The sequence below is a fragment of the Cheilinus undulatus genome, linkage group 10, assembly GCF_018320785.1.
Source record: "Cheilinus undulatus linkage group 10, ASM1832078v1, whole genome shotgun sequence".
NCBI lineage: Eukaryota > Metazoa > Chordata > Actinopteri > Labriformes > Labridae > Cheilinus > Cheilinus undulatus.
In genome coordinates this window covers 29,780,633-29,795,645 of record NC_054874.1, presented here as the reverse complement: position 1 = coordinate 29,795,645, position 15,013 = coordinate 29,780,633, and the positions used below count along the sequence as shown (strand labels likewise).

Here is a 15,013-nt window from a genome sequence, read left to right as displayed (position 1 = left end):
CCAAATAATTACATTACCTGCCTCGTCTGCTACATCAACTAAAACCCCTCCTTCATCTTTTCCTCCATCTTCATCCCCCACCCCGCTCCTTTACCCCATTTCCATCCCCCACTGCGTCCTCCTCTCCCCCTCTCAACCTTTTCTCCATTGGTCTGCTAATGCAACTCACAGCATTACCCGGTGCTGAAGTGGCACGTATGCCAAACAATTATCCAGCAGTGCTCTGAAGGTTGCTCAAACACAATGTGCCTCTATGTGTGTATGCGTACAGAGAGTGTGAGATGCTGCATTTGATTTTCTGCTTGGGCGTATTTTACCGTGTCCCCACCTTTCTTCCTTTTCTGAACCTGTGTTGCATTCATATTCGTGTCTGTGTGCCTTTTTTGTTAGTTCAAGTCTGGGTGTCTGCAAAGGTTTTGTCTGTGTTTATATGTGTGTGCATGTGCATACATAACGGTGTGTCTGTAAATCTTCCTGTGGGGATTCCCCTGCCCTTTAACTCCAGGGGAGGCATGCTCAGCCTCCCTCTACCTAAAGCTCTCCTTCCCTGCCTTCATCTCTAACTCCCCCACCTCACTTTTTTTTTGCACTGCTCAATATCTTATGACTGTCACTGGAGTGATAAAGGTTTCAGGGCTGGATGAGGAATAAAATCTAGCAATTATATCATCATTAAACTTCCTAGTTTTGATATTTTTTGACAGTTCTGTAAATAAATTATGAGTTATTCCATTTCATTAATTATAAACGTGTTGTAACCCCTACTGTTTTGTCCCACATACATAAAATATCGATGCCCTTATCAAGCTATTACAAAATTGTTTCTTGAGGTGCTTTGTTTGTACAGAATCAAGTTAGTCCTGTGAAGGTTTGAAAGGAAAAATACAAGGGGTGCACAATATTTTTGAAATGATGTTGGTATCGGCAGATATTAAGATTTCTGCTATTTATAACAAGTGTATCAGTGGTAAATTTAAATGTTGGCTATATGTACGAATTAGTGAGAGGCATACGACTACAGACCTCTATAGTGGGGTGTTTTGGGCTCATCTGTTGTAGACCTCTACAATGAGGCTACCTCAACTGTAGGGTGTCATGTGATGTACTAGCCCTTGTTGGGTTTTGTGGTGTTATTTTTAATTTCATTCCCCTTCTCCTCCCCCTTAGCCTAACCATAACCTCTAAGTCTGGTGCCTAACCCTCTTTGGGTTTGTCCTCAGTGTGTGGTGTTATTTTTAATTTCATTTTCTCTCCCTTAGTCTGACCCTAACATTTAGGGCTGGCTGCCTAACCCTAACCTTCTTTGGGTTTTTCCTTAGTTTTTGGTGTCATAAACTTCTGCTGTTATGAAAAATAGCCACTTACCATAAGCTTTGACAGTGAGTGGAAAATTCTGTCATTCAGTACATCATTCTGATTCTTGCTTGGGCAAAGTACATCATGTCCCATCAGGATTGCCCCATTGTAGATGTCTGCAACAGATCAGCCAAAACACCCCGCCATAGAGATCTGCAGCCAGATCCTCTTGGATTAAGGTACTGGAGTTTTAGGCTGCACCAACAGACCTACGTCAACTCAAGTCTTTTTTTTTTTGTTCATCCTCTTTAATTAAATGTTAGAATGTATTTTGAAGACTGATTTTTCTCTCATAGTACATCATTAAACTTTGAAGTGTGTTTTAAAGGTCCCATTGTGTAAAATTTAGCCTTACTGGAACAAACTTGATCAACACAAACATAATATTTATAAGCAGGCCTATCTAAACTAGAGTTTACTTGCTTGAATATTAATTTCTTATTTTTATTAACTTTGAATAAGCCTTTTATTCCTACATAGGGAGGGTCCCCTCCAGGGACTCTGTAATCTTGGATTTTTCTACGCATACAACAGAGGCGACCAAATATGCGTCTGGATAGCTCAGTGGTTTACTCTACTGACTACGATACCAGTGATTGGGTGTTTGAAACTCGGTCTTGTATCAGTGTCCAGTGTGGACCCTTGGGCAAGGTCCTTAACGCCATGAACACATGTCCATTTCTCATATGTATGTCTCTTTGGATAAAATGGTCTCCTAAATGGAATTGTAACAAATGACAGATTTCACTGATTCTTGGGAATTTGGATAAAACAGGTTTTAATTTTGAAAATAAAAAGTTAGTGAAATTACAAAATCTGAAGGTATATCATTAAAGACCAAGGTCTTGGCTGTTTAATGTACTGGTGCAACCTCCTCAATTTGTATTTTTGTTAAAAAATAGACGTTTTTCCAGTTATTACTTTGTTTTTGTCAACACCGTCAGACACAATAAAAAGCAAATTATTTTTTATTTATTTGGTCTAATATGTATTTAGAGTTTTTAAATCATCATCTGACATTCTTACTACACATATATGCTGTTAAATGTTGAATATTCACTTTTCTTCATTTTTTAATACTGTTTCACGCATACTCCTTTAAAAGATTTAACATCATACAATGTTTACTTTAAGTCTAAATAGAAAGGGTAATGGGTTTTTTTAATTTAACAAACATATTTTAGTATTAAACTGTTACTTTAATAACTCAACAGCACTGAAGAAACATATTGTAAGCTACATTTAAAACAAATAAAACTCCCTCTGACGGTGGTGACAGTGGCCTCATTACAACATACAATTTCAAAAATTTCTGCCACTCAAGTCAATGGCTTCCTGCCAAACAACTTTATTTAACTATATGGTCCAGAAAATAACAATCCTTAGCACTCTGATAAACATTTTTCAAGGAATATAAGGTACAATTAAGCAATATCATTATTAAAAGTACCCCATCCCCATATAATCAAACATCAAATCATCATAGTAAAAAATAAAGTCATTACTAGTAGGAATAATGTACAATGCATCACTGACATCATCTTAAACTGTCATCTAGTGCCCCCTACTCATAAAGTAATACATTATATTCTTCTGTAAACTTACAGTGAATTTAAGATTTGGCTAAATGTTGTTGTTGCATAGCCTACAAGGGGTATTGTATACTATGTGCTCTGTAGGTAGGTAGTAGGTGCACTATGTGCATCCCAAATGATGTAAGCCAAATGAGCATGGCTTCATAGTGGACTGAGAGAGGGAAGGCACACCTCATCCCCTAGGGTTAGATATTATAGAAGAAATATAGGAGGAATTACATAAATAAAAATATAAAAGAGGTTAATGAAACATTACAGATCATATTGGTATTTTTTGTGATCAACAGTTATATTCTAGCCTCCATTTAGGACCATTTGGAGGTTTTTGTCACCACCGTCAGACAGAAAACCTGACGGTGGTGACATCTGATGGTGGGGACAAAAACCTACTCTTTCACATGATATGCATGAGTTGTTCACATTAGCTGTCCTTTTTCCCCTCTGTTGCTAGCTACTTCAGACCTCCTCTTAAAAAGTATACATTTATGTCATAATCTAATCAAATATTTTTTATACAAAAGAGACGGTGTTGACATGTTATGGTTGTGACAGTAGCGGTGTCCAAAAATATGAACAAGTTTAAGAGAAAATAGCAAACTTACAGGAGCTTGAGTGATCTTGAAGCATGCAGTAGACCTGAAGGTTTGAAAATGGGGTCCTCAGGAATGTAGTTGACCCTGTAGTTGCCTAATTTTATTGCTTTTTATAAATATCTGACGGTGGTGATGAATATGTGGGACACATTTTGAGCAACCACAAAATAATAGTAAATATTGTTAAAAACTCACTGTTTGTAGTTTTTAATACATATTATAATGTACTCTTTCATGTGGTAAAGATATTATTCAATTCAACTATTACTTTTTGTTTTTTTTTTTATAAAGTTGAAATGATTATCTCCTATCTGAGGACAACTGATTTTGTAGGAAAAAGGCCAGCATATGATCATTAAATAAATTAAAAATAAAAATAAACCTATAAAAGAACCTTACATATGTGCAACGGATCCCCTGATTATAACCTTTATTCTTTTTATTCATGAAAATGATTTTAATTTCCAACAGAATTAGCACTTTTCTTAGTGGGACATGTTTTTGCCAAAGTTTCAATCGGTGATTTGCATTTTTTTAAATTTCCTTGGTTACCACGGTCAACAGAAGTGAGCTTTGCTGCTTTATCTTGTATCCGACTGATGATGTTGCTTTTATTCCCAATTTTACATACTGTACCTTAAGGACTGAAGTTTTAGGTTTAAACTACATTTATATATTGATAGTAATTTCCGTATCAGCTAAAATAAATGTGGGGTATAGGCAAAAATAAACTATACCGCATCCCTAAAGATTATGTACAGTGCTTAACAAATTTATTAGACCACCCTAACCCTAACCAAAGTAAGGTTATGCCACAGCTGCCCTAAATTAACAGCATTGCTAATTACCAAAATCATTTTTTATGTTTCTGCAATGGTTAATACACCAATATGTAGAAGCTCTTTAACCCAAATGATATTTTTAATGCTAAAATATAATTATTGTTCTTATCCATGAATTTTCAAATTTACTGATTTACAAAAAACTGAAAAAACAGTAAAGCACGTTATCATTTCTTGATTAATATGTCAAATTATAGTTATTTACTTGCATTCCTGAACAGAAACATGAGTTTTAGTGGTTGTATGTTATGCCAGATTAATTTCTGATTTCTCAGAGAAGCCCAGTGAGCCGGTTCAAATTTGGGTGAATTGAGTTTGAAATCCGTCATTCCTGTTCAAAATGGTAAAACGCCGAAAACTCACTGAAAATGAAAGAGTCCGCACTTCATGATGCTGGATGGTCTCTGAGACAAATCTGACAGATGGTCTAATAAATTTGTTAAGCACTGTACATGTACAGATATTAGCTTGAGGATTAAATGTAAGTATCGACAGAGCTGAGCTATAAAGTGGCCGTACACATCAGCAGTATATATCGCATATCAGCTGTAAATATCTATAAACTATACAAGTGCATCACCAGGTGTAGTTTTTTGCCTAAGGTGTCAAACTCTCAAAGAAGCCCACTGTGAGTCCTAAACATTTTGAATGAAGCCTCAAAGATAAAACAACAACCACAGCGTCTACTTCCCTGCTTCTCTCTCAGCTCTGCTTGACTCAGCCTCTCTTTGCGCTGGAGACACTTGGTATTCTTTACAATAAAAAACGTGTTTTTATATCACTGTCGGTACCAGCTAATATGAGTTTGGAAATATCAGCATATAGGATATCTGTAAAAATCCAGTATTGTGCATCTGTAATATTTACCTGCTTTTCTTTCTTCTTGACCCAGACTCTTCCAGACTCAACAGTTTGTACTGCTTTTTCCTCAGTAATGTGATTAAATAAAATGTGTAGCATTAGAATTAGAAACCTATCAAAAGTGAAAGTAATTCAGTCATCATGGCTCTGTGTCAATCAGCTCTCTAAGCTTTTATTGTTAAGGTCAGTCATTATCACTGCAGGATAATGTGAGGATAACTTCACTTCATTCTTGAAAAAGGAATGCCAGTCAAGACGGTTAAGGCTCCATCTAGCTCTGTCTATCCTGCATGTCTTGCTTATCTTCCTACCAACCCAACATGTCAATACATCATTTTGTATGGCTTCAAAATGATCACATTTAACCATCCCTCATTCATTTTTTCTTTGGTGAGAAGTCATGGCCAAATGTGGTGATGCAGTAAATCAGTCCCTACCCTTAACCCCCACCCTCCCTGCTCCTTTCTCCCCCTCTGCTCCTCCCTGTTGCCTTCCTCCCTACCTCCTTCCCATCCTTGCTCCTCTTGCAGGGCTGCTCCTGGCTATAGCCTGAAGAGCTGCGCCTGTCCTGTCCCCTCTCCACCCTGGAGTCCTCCCCCAGGATGTTGAGCCCCATCCAGGTCCTGTGCTCCGACATCACTACCCTTTCTCTGGAGCCCGAGCCGTTTGCCTCTTACACTGAAGGTGTGTGCTCTCTCCTCTTCTATCCCAATGGTCCTCTCTCGGTCACACAGTTTCCCCACACCACCCCATGATGTTTGATGTATGGGAGTTTATGTATGGGTGTGTGCGCCTGTGGGTGGGTGTCGGGATGTGTGTGTGTGTGTAACTTGAATCAGGTGGATTCTTACAGGTTGAGCCTGAGTGTTAAAAATATCTTAAACATCACTTTATCTCTGTCTGTCAGCCTCATCCCTTTTTGTGTTACTATTTTTGCACCTGCTTTTTTATTTTTGTCCCAGCCCGCCTGCTTCAGTGTGTATTTCTGTGTGAGTGTGTACGTGTGAGTGATCATGATTGATGTCTTTAAATAGCTTGACCAGATGACACCCAGTCTTCCTAAAAGCATTGCTGCCTAACTTCTTCTGCTTCACAGTAATGCAGGACAAAAAATAAAATAGCACACAATCATGAAACCTTAACATATGTACAATTTACATTTATTATTACCTGCGAACATATATGAGGCCAATAAAGATGTTTCTCTCTTTATTGACATATGGTTTGATCAATAAAAGCTCAAAACCTCGAAAGTCTTAAAACTGCTGAAAAAAAATGGTACCAGCCTTTAAATATTACATTTTTATACAGGAAAAGAGTTTCAGGCATATTTTCCTGCTGTATAGACAGGCAAAAGTTAAATAAAAAGGTAAGAAAATTCTAAACTCTGTTTTTATGTAGGAATGCACCCAAGTAGCTGGCTAAACAGTTAAAGTCACATCCCTTGGTCGTGAGCACTAGAATTCTGAGCTGGATTCTGAGCTGGCTCAAACTCAGTGGTTTACTTTCCCCATGGTGCAAATGTGTCTCACTTAAAAAACAACTACAGTCCACCAGTAGCATGACCAGAACTCCAACAGTATCATTGTAAAACAGGAAACATCCAAAATACAACTAAACACTTACAAAACACTCTGTCCAAGCGCATGATGAGGAACTCCACCCACACATCCCCCGGATTTGAAATCACAGTGGGTGAAGATTAGATCAGTTGACTCTATACAGAGTTGAACTAACACTGGTGTATCAGCAGTGTCAAAGAAGTCCTATACTTAAGTCCAGTTAAGATGACACTTTGAGAATTAAAATCAACTCAGAAATGTTAAACCTTGACACTCCACTTTTTGCTGTGTATAACAGCTGTTTACAGATGTGATGTGGAATCTCTCTCTTACTCTGAGCTACTGCGTGGTCAACAGAAGTGGAAAAAGTACAAAAGTAGAGTACTCAAGTAAAGGTACAGTAACTCTGGTTAAAACTTACATAGGTAGGAGTAAAAGTACTGGTTTCAAAATGTATATACAAAATTAAAAGTACCCAAAAACACTACTCAAATACAGTAATTTGAGTATGTGATTAGTTACTTTCCACCCCGACTGATATTATTGATCATAGAGGAACAGAGTGGTGAAGCACAACGTTAGCTACATTCTGTAAACCAACTTCACACTGTTATGATGTGAAGTTGGTCTACCAAGTGTGTCTTCTTGATTCTAGCCTCATAGCCTAAACATAGTTTTAATTTGCAATTATTATTATTAACAATATTATTATTTTCAGATGTGAAATTATTCATCCAGGAACATTCCTATTTTTATGTGGCTTAATGAATAATCCTAGTTTTCAGTGATGCTGTTGAGAAATTGGGTGGTAATTTAGCCACTCTATCATCTTTATCATGTTAGAGTGAGAGGTCTGCATAAGTCCAAGATCAGTTATATCTTGATCGTATCGTTCATATCTGATAAAAAAGCTGATGTTTTATATGCCCTTGATGGAACAATTCCTTAAGTTAGTCAATACACTTAAAGTATTCAGGTAATCCACATATATACATCCATTTATTCGGGTAAACACTTATAATAGGCCCAGGGGACATACTCAAATCATTAAAACAAGACTAAAGGGGGTGCTCCCAGCACAGGTTTATATACACAGAATGAACACTGTCATGTGAGCATGGGAGTGACATGTGACAGAAAAGGTAATGGTGTAAAGATGCTCTGGCAGAAGAGCTAACTCACTTTACCCTAAATTTGCATTTGTTCTGGAGGCTATTTCAAGTGGACACTGGCTGACCATCAAAATCACTTGTCTGCAAGAACGTTGCTTTGTTTTTAGATGTAGATTAAAGAACCAATTTCTCTTAACTGTTCAATCTTTGCATAGTTACAATCAAGAAACATTAAATTCATACTATCAGTACTGTATTGTATCTTATGCTATTGCTGTGAAAAAACAATGATTTTATCAATAATAATCACAAATTGCATATATGAGAATCTATGCTGTTTGAAGACATCTTTGCAGAGACACAGAGCAGGATTACAGGTGTGACAAACGCATGCAGCTGAAGCTGGCTCAGTTTATGATTCTAATTGTTTGTGTCCATAACCATTAGGCTCACACCAGCTCTGCTCCATTGTGCCGATTTGTGTTTGGAGAAATGGCAGATTTCCTGCTGTGCTGGGCTTAAATCACTCCTCCACACACATGTGCACCTCTAACACAAACACATGCACCGTTTTTTCCAGATAACTCCAAAACTGCTGGACAGGGATCAATTTAACATCTCCCTGCGGCACTCTCTCCCCTCGTCTCCTTTCTCTCTCCCTCCACACCATTTATTTCTCTACAGGGTAATTGAGTACACACACTTGTGCACACGCACACAGGAAATGCAGGCTTCTTGAGCAGTAGCATGCAGACACACATACACTCACAGAGCCACACACAGACATCTCCTGCTGAGTGCTGACTGGTCCTTGCTTTTAAGGAGTGTGTTTTTGGCTCGGCTTTAATGGTCTGTGTTTACTCAGACCTAAGATATCTATAATTGGGACAGTTGGACGTCTGCTCCCCTTTATGTCCCCAAACCAGCCTTAACATAAAAAAAGGATATCAAACCTCCGTCAACACCCACCTCCTCTCCTCTCCTCTCCTCTCACAGTGAGAGATGAGCTCTAATCTTATTTAATGCAGACTTAAACTAACAATTACTGTCATGTTCATTGAATCCAACTATTTTACATTTATCATTCAAGTTTTAGCTGATTAAATTTGCTTTGTAAAATGTAAGAACATAATAAAACCGCTAATGATGGATGCACAGATGCATTGTTTCTATATCGGCCAATAATCTGCCAATTGCTTACAGTGTTTCAGTTTAGACAGGTAAATACTTCAACACATGTTATTTTAGTTCTAGTTAGAAAGTGGACACCTGTATTTTTTAAATAAAATGGAGAATATATGGGAAAATAAAATTTTGTTGTTTTACCTTGGTTGAACCACGTAAAATGGAAAGTGTACCCACTAACAGAAGCAAAATTGTAATAAATCATTTTTATCATCTTTTTTTATCATCAATCATTTGTATGATACAGTGACACTTTGGTTGCAAAACCTGACATTTGTAACTAATTTTATATAATAAAGTAAATAATTAGACACATCTTGTTACTTCCTTGTAAGAAAGTGGACAGATACGTTTTTGAAGTAAAATCAATAATTTTATGGTGAAATACATTTTTAGCAGTTTTAGATTGGTTGTACCACCTGACAAGGAAAATGTATATATCTATACACAGTGACTATTAAAAAGTATTCACCACCTTGGATGTTTTACTCTTTTACAATCAATCATCGTAAATATTATTTGGCTTTTTTACAAAAAAGAAAAACAAAAATAGCTATTTAATGTTAATGTGAAAACAGATTTCTACAACATAATGCCAATTAAACAAAAATATGTAAGGTAAAATAAACAATAGCTTAAATATTCCCCCCCTTTAAGGTGACTGACCTGATTCAACAGAGGTCCAGCTAACTGCTGTTAATAGTCTCACACTTAGTGAAATGGGATCACCTGAGTGTAGTAAATATGTCTCAAGTGATTGTAGTATAAAGACTTCTGTGTGTAGAAGGTCCACTCACTGATTAATTAGTATTCCTGGCTACCATTACACCATGAAGACAAAAGAAAGGTTATTGAAAAGTATCAGTCAGGGGATAGAAACAAAGAGAAATATAAGTCACTGAACATTCCCTGGAGTTCAGTTAAATCCATCATCAAGAAATGGAAAGAATTTATGCTAGGGCTGACGAGATTGATCACACTGATCCTGATTAATTAAGGTCCACAAATAGTGTGCTTATTTTTTATTGATCGCAATTGATCCTTAATGTCTCTTTTCACTTTACATTTACCTTTTAACCATTTCTTATTTCCTTTGAGATTCATAACAAGTTTGTTTTTCTGTGGTAAAGTTCATGTTAGAATCTTCAACCTACCTATTAAAGTCTGGATCCAAACAGGAAGTCAACTGCCCTTTGTTTAAGGCAGCAGAAAAATCCAAAGTGACACAAAATCAGTTTTAAATGCAAAACAGTGTAATTTTAAAATGTGATAAAAAAAGGATGGGATTAATCACAATTAATGACAGAAATTCTGAATTATTCACAGTTAGAAAAACTGTAATATTTTGACAGCCCTAATAATAAACATCTACATATCCTATAGATTAATTAACCTGTGAGGTGCATAAATCAATCCCCAATCATCATTTTTGAGACTGATAAGAAGTTAACACATTTTCTTTTGTTTAGAGACATTAATTTTATAATAGCTGACCCATATACAACCAAATATCACATTTTTAATTAAAAGAGGCAGGAGCCAGTCACTAGCTCAATAAATGACCAAAAACATTGATAACCCACCATTAAATTGTCAATTTATTTTCTTTTGATCAACTCTACCTTCATCATTTTTGATTGTTGAGGAGCTGTTGTCCTCTTAAAAGCCTCACGGTGCATATTAGTGTTTATCTGTTTGGTGTTTATCACTCTGAGTGTTTTTGGGCTCTCTGTGTCATCAGGTTCATTCATGTTTGTGTGCTGTTGTTTAGTATTGATGTGTACCGTGTGTGTGTGTGTGTGGGCGCTTGCACTTTCAGTCACAGTGTGCTCCCCCAGCTCCTGCAGCGTGCCGATGAGTCAGACCGGCCTGCTGATGCTAATGGACTGTCTGTGGGAGACAGACACAGCTAACTTGCTGCACAGTAGCACACACACACACACACACACACACACTTAAATTTCCTTTGGGATCAATGAAGTATCCATCTAATAAAATCTAACCTAAAATACTGACTTACAGCTATAGCTGAGTTTGATTCTGCAGTAATGCGTGTTCTCATTCATTTGTTTTGTGGCTGTGTTTTTGTCCTAATAAAGAGCATCAGAGAGCCAGATGGATGTGGGTGCATGTGTTTGTGTGTGAGCATGTGTGTGCATGTATGAAAGAGAGAAAATGAAGCCTGGGAACCAACCAGAGGATGAGAGAGGAGAGTGTGTGCTCTATATTTTATTCAGCTTCATTGTGTGCTGCCTGTGTGGTTTTGCTTAGCTTAGCTCTTTCTCTGTGCGACTTGAGTGGAGACACATTTATTTGTAAATGTACACACACACAGATCATCAAGCACACACATACTCTGGTGGCATCATCATGTGACTGAGTGCACATAGAGCTGCCTGGTGAGCGTAGCTGTGTTTGAGAATTTCATATGCAGAGGTCTGTTTTGTATGAGTGCCATCACTCTTGTGTATGCAATAATTATGTTCACATCCTCAATTTGGACCCCAGCTCCCTCTGCGTCTCCTGATATTAATTTAACAGTTTTCGTTGGTGGACGAAACTGCAGCGCTGTAATTATTCTTCCGCACTCCTTCTTCCTGCGAGAATTGGATTGATGAATCCCACTTCCTCCTTTCCGCCAGATTGCCTTATACGGCTAACCACTACGAGTACCACTGCTACTGGTTGGCTCTGCCTGTTACCATGGCAACCCCATGCTCACCAAAGGACCCCCCCTCTCCACCTCCTTTTCCATCCTTCCCATTCTTCCACCACCAGCATCACCACCACTACGTACCAGCTAACCTAGAGCCGGGCGGCAGAGTGCAGTGGGGGAGGGATGAGATAGAGAGAGATGAATTTGGATGGACAGTCAAGAAGAAAATAAGAGTGAAATGGAGAAAAAAAGAAAATCTGGGAACAAGAGATGAGGGTAAAAAAATATCTGCTAAGGGGGAGAGAGGGATCGAGGGGAGGCCTGAAATTGATAATCAAAAAAGCACTACAGAGATGGAGAGATCACAAAACAGTAATGACTAGAGAAAAAAATGATGGAAAGAGAGTTAGAGAGAGAGAAAGGTAGCCAGGAATATATGAAGTGTGTGATGAACAGGGAGCAGTCCCTGCCTCCCTTCATCATAAAATCTCTCTCCCAAGGCCAACACCGAATAGCCGAGAGGCTACAGCTTTGAATCAGTCAGAGCCTGGATAATACACTCTACTTTATTACAGTCTGTGCATTTTCAACTACATCTTTTCTTTCAAAACTGAGGTCAGTGGACTTAAGATTTTGAAATGAGTCTAATTTTTATTTCTAATCTCTGATATTTTTAAAGATAGATTGTTTTTGAGCAATTGCTGTACAAGTGTTTCTTTGAGGCTGGATAGCTTTCTAAGTTTCCACATGGGGCCACTTCAAATACACCTTGTTGATACAGCTATGGATCGTGCAGTTGTAGTCTACATTTCCTTGAGCAAAACATTGGAATAGCTAAAAGGCTTTGTGTTTTTCTAGTTAGCATATGTTCAACAACAACAGGATTATGAGTGTGCTTGCGATAGTGGCACTTTTGTAAACCTGAAGACCCCCCTGCAGGCATTCAAACCTTTCAAGTACTACCTAATACAATAATAACTGCATCCTTTTATGCAAATCTGTAAACGCACAGCCTTACATTGATTGAAATTGCGGTTTGATCAGTTATGCAGCTCTATCTCACGATGTGGCAACTGCAAGACATTTAAGCAAATGTTTCTGCAGACCAAATAAAACACAAGCTCTCTTTTCCTGTTCTGTGCCCAGGGGCAGATATCCAAAACTCCTCTGAAATGACTTCATCACTGTTCAGAGTCGTGTAAATGGTTCATGCAAATGCAGCTGAACTAATATACTAACACTGGACCAGCTTGGGTGTCAGAAGCATCAGTAATTAAAAGTTAAGACATCACATGGATAAAATATGATGAAGAAACCTTCTGTGTGAGTGTGTGTTTGTTGTGGCTGTTGAGTATGACCTTTAACTCATCAGTAACGACCTTCTAGAGGTCAGTAGTTTCATATTAAACTGAATTATCTGTATTGGGACTGAGAAGCCTGAATGTGGTTGAAAAGAGTCAGAATATGTCCTTGTTCAATAATAACATGATGATGGGTTTTTATTTGAGGCCGACTAAAATAGTTTGGTAGTTGACACCATCATGATCTTTAGAGGGGGCAGATTCACACATACGGTGTTCAAAAGAATGACTTTCTAAATTGTGGATTATGGCTCAGTGTATTTACAGCCAGCAGAATTTTATTTACAAAACAAGAAAATCAAAATAAAAGTGGTTTCTCAATTACGGTTTGAGGATAGGGAAGTACTACATATTAATGTATTAATGTATTAAAAAATCCTCTGGGGGCTCTCAAGTAGTTTGATATTATATTAGGAATCAACAAAAGGAAAATGAAAAAAAAACCTCCCTGATTTTTAATTTTGTATGCCTTATTTCTCCTTTAATTCTAAAAAGAAATTAATACATGAAAAAGTGTTTGATTTTTATCTATTTTTTAAGCTCAGGTTTTGTGACCTGATGCAGGTGTTGTGAAACAATTAAATTTTTCACCCCAAGTGATGGACTTTTAGAAAATGAATACGGAGAAAAAGAAAATGGAAAATGACAAACAACAAACAGTTCTTCTTCAAGTATAACTTTTTTATTTTCAGTGTAATATAAAAGGGGAGGGAGGGTTTTTGTTTTTCAATCGATTTGCTGCAATCATACACTGACAATTTTGTATCTCTGTTCAATATATCGATTCAGAACAAAAAGATCACAACATATGCTGCAGACAGAGCTGAAAGACAGAAACAACCATGTTGAGAGGATTTCTGAATCCTATATCCTAAGGATTGTTTCCTCCATTATATGATTAGAAGAAATACTTCTTTTTTAAACTGATGCATGGTTAAACACATGTCACAGTTGTAATATCCATCCATGGCCTTGGCATCCTCAGTTTTGAAGTGCCAGCAGTGCAAACATGAGTTCTCCTGGTGCGACTACTTTCAGTGATTGGACCCAACTTTCAGTATTTTTTGATTGAGAGAAGTGGAAAAAAATGTATTCCTGCACTGTTTTAATATATCTGTGTTTTATTTGCTGATTAGTCTTTATTAGAGTCTGTCATCACTGGATGATGCATCTTCTAAGACAACAGTCTCTCTATTTCATTGTCTTTGCATGCATGTTGCTCATTTAACATTTAGTATTTATTCCTGGTAATGAAAATATTCATTTGGTTGCCAGCTCTCTTCATACAATCAAGCTCTGCCCCTGCCCTTAAAGCAGGGTCGAACAATCAAGACAAAAAGGTTATTACAATTTTTTTTCTCCAAATTTTTAATTTAATATGCAAGTATTTTCAAATTCCTTATCTTATGTATTTAAAAAACACAAGGAACAAATTATTCTGTACTACAACCAACACAATAATGGGTAGATTAAACTAGGGCTGAACAGTTCTGGAAAATGATCTTTCAATTTGATTATTTTGACCCGTACCAAAAATAAACTGGTATTTGACTTACATTTCAGGTTAAAGAAATATTACACCTTGAAAATTGCAGTAGGCCATATTGTGGTTTAATCTGAATTTTGATTAATTGCCCAGCCTGTCCTCAACTCTCTACATCCATGTTGTAAGACTGAAGCAGCATACAGGAATATTTTTAGTTAGAAGGTATAATATCATGTTGGTTCAGATAACAGACATCAATTCTTTGTTTTCAGATCTGTCCAGTGGTATAAAGAGTATAAAGGAGGGTTGTGAGATAAGGATAAATAGAAGGACAAAAAATCAACGACATATACATTCAATCCTTTGGTATCACACTGTCATGCATTGATAAGAGTATACTGAAA

At 37.2% G+C, this 15,013-nt stretch overlaps 1 protein-coding gene across 4 annotated transcripts in view; it reads left to right on the top strand.

Annotated features, from left to right (window-relative positions):
* The window catches only part of LOC121515862 (serine/threonine-protein phosphatase 2A 55 kDa regulatory subunit B gamma isoform), a 40,404-nt gene that overhangs the window by 7,436 nt on the left and 17,955 nt on the right, over positions 1 to 15,013 (top strand). For 3 of the 4 annotated variants that reach the window (XM_041796793.1, XM_041796794.1, XM_041796792.1), the window contains one exon: positions 5,778 to 5,931. The exons of the other annotated variant lie outside the window; for it this stretch is intronic. In XM_041796793.1, coding sequence (XP_041652727.1) covers positions 5,850 to 5,931 — 82 coding nt within the window. In that variant the 5' untranslated portion in view covers positions 5,778 to 5,849. The remainder of the gene's footprint in view (positions 1 to 5,777; positions 5,932 to 15,013) is intronic. 4 annotated transcript variants of the gene reach the window in all.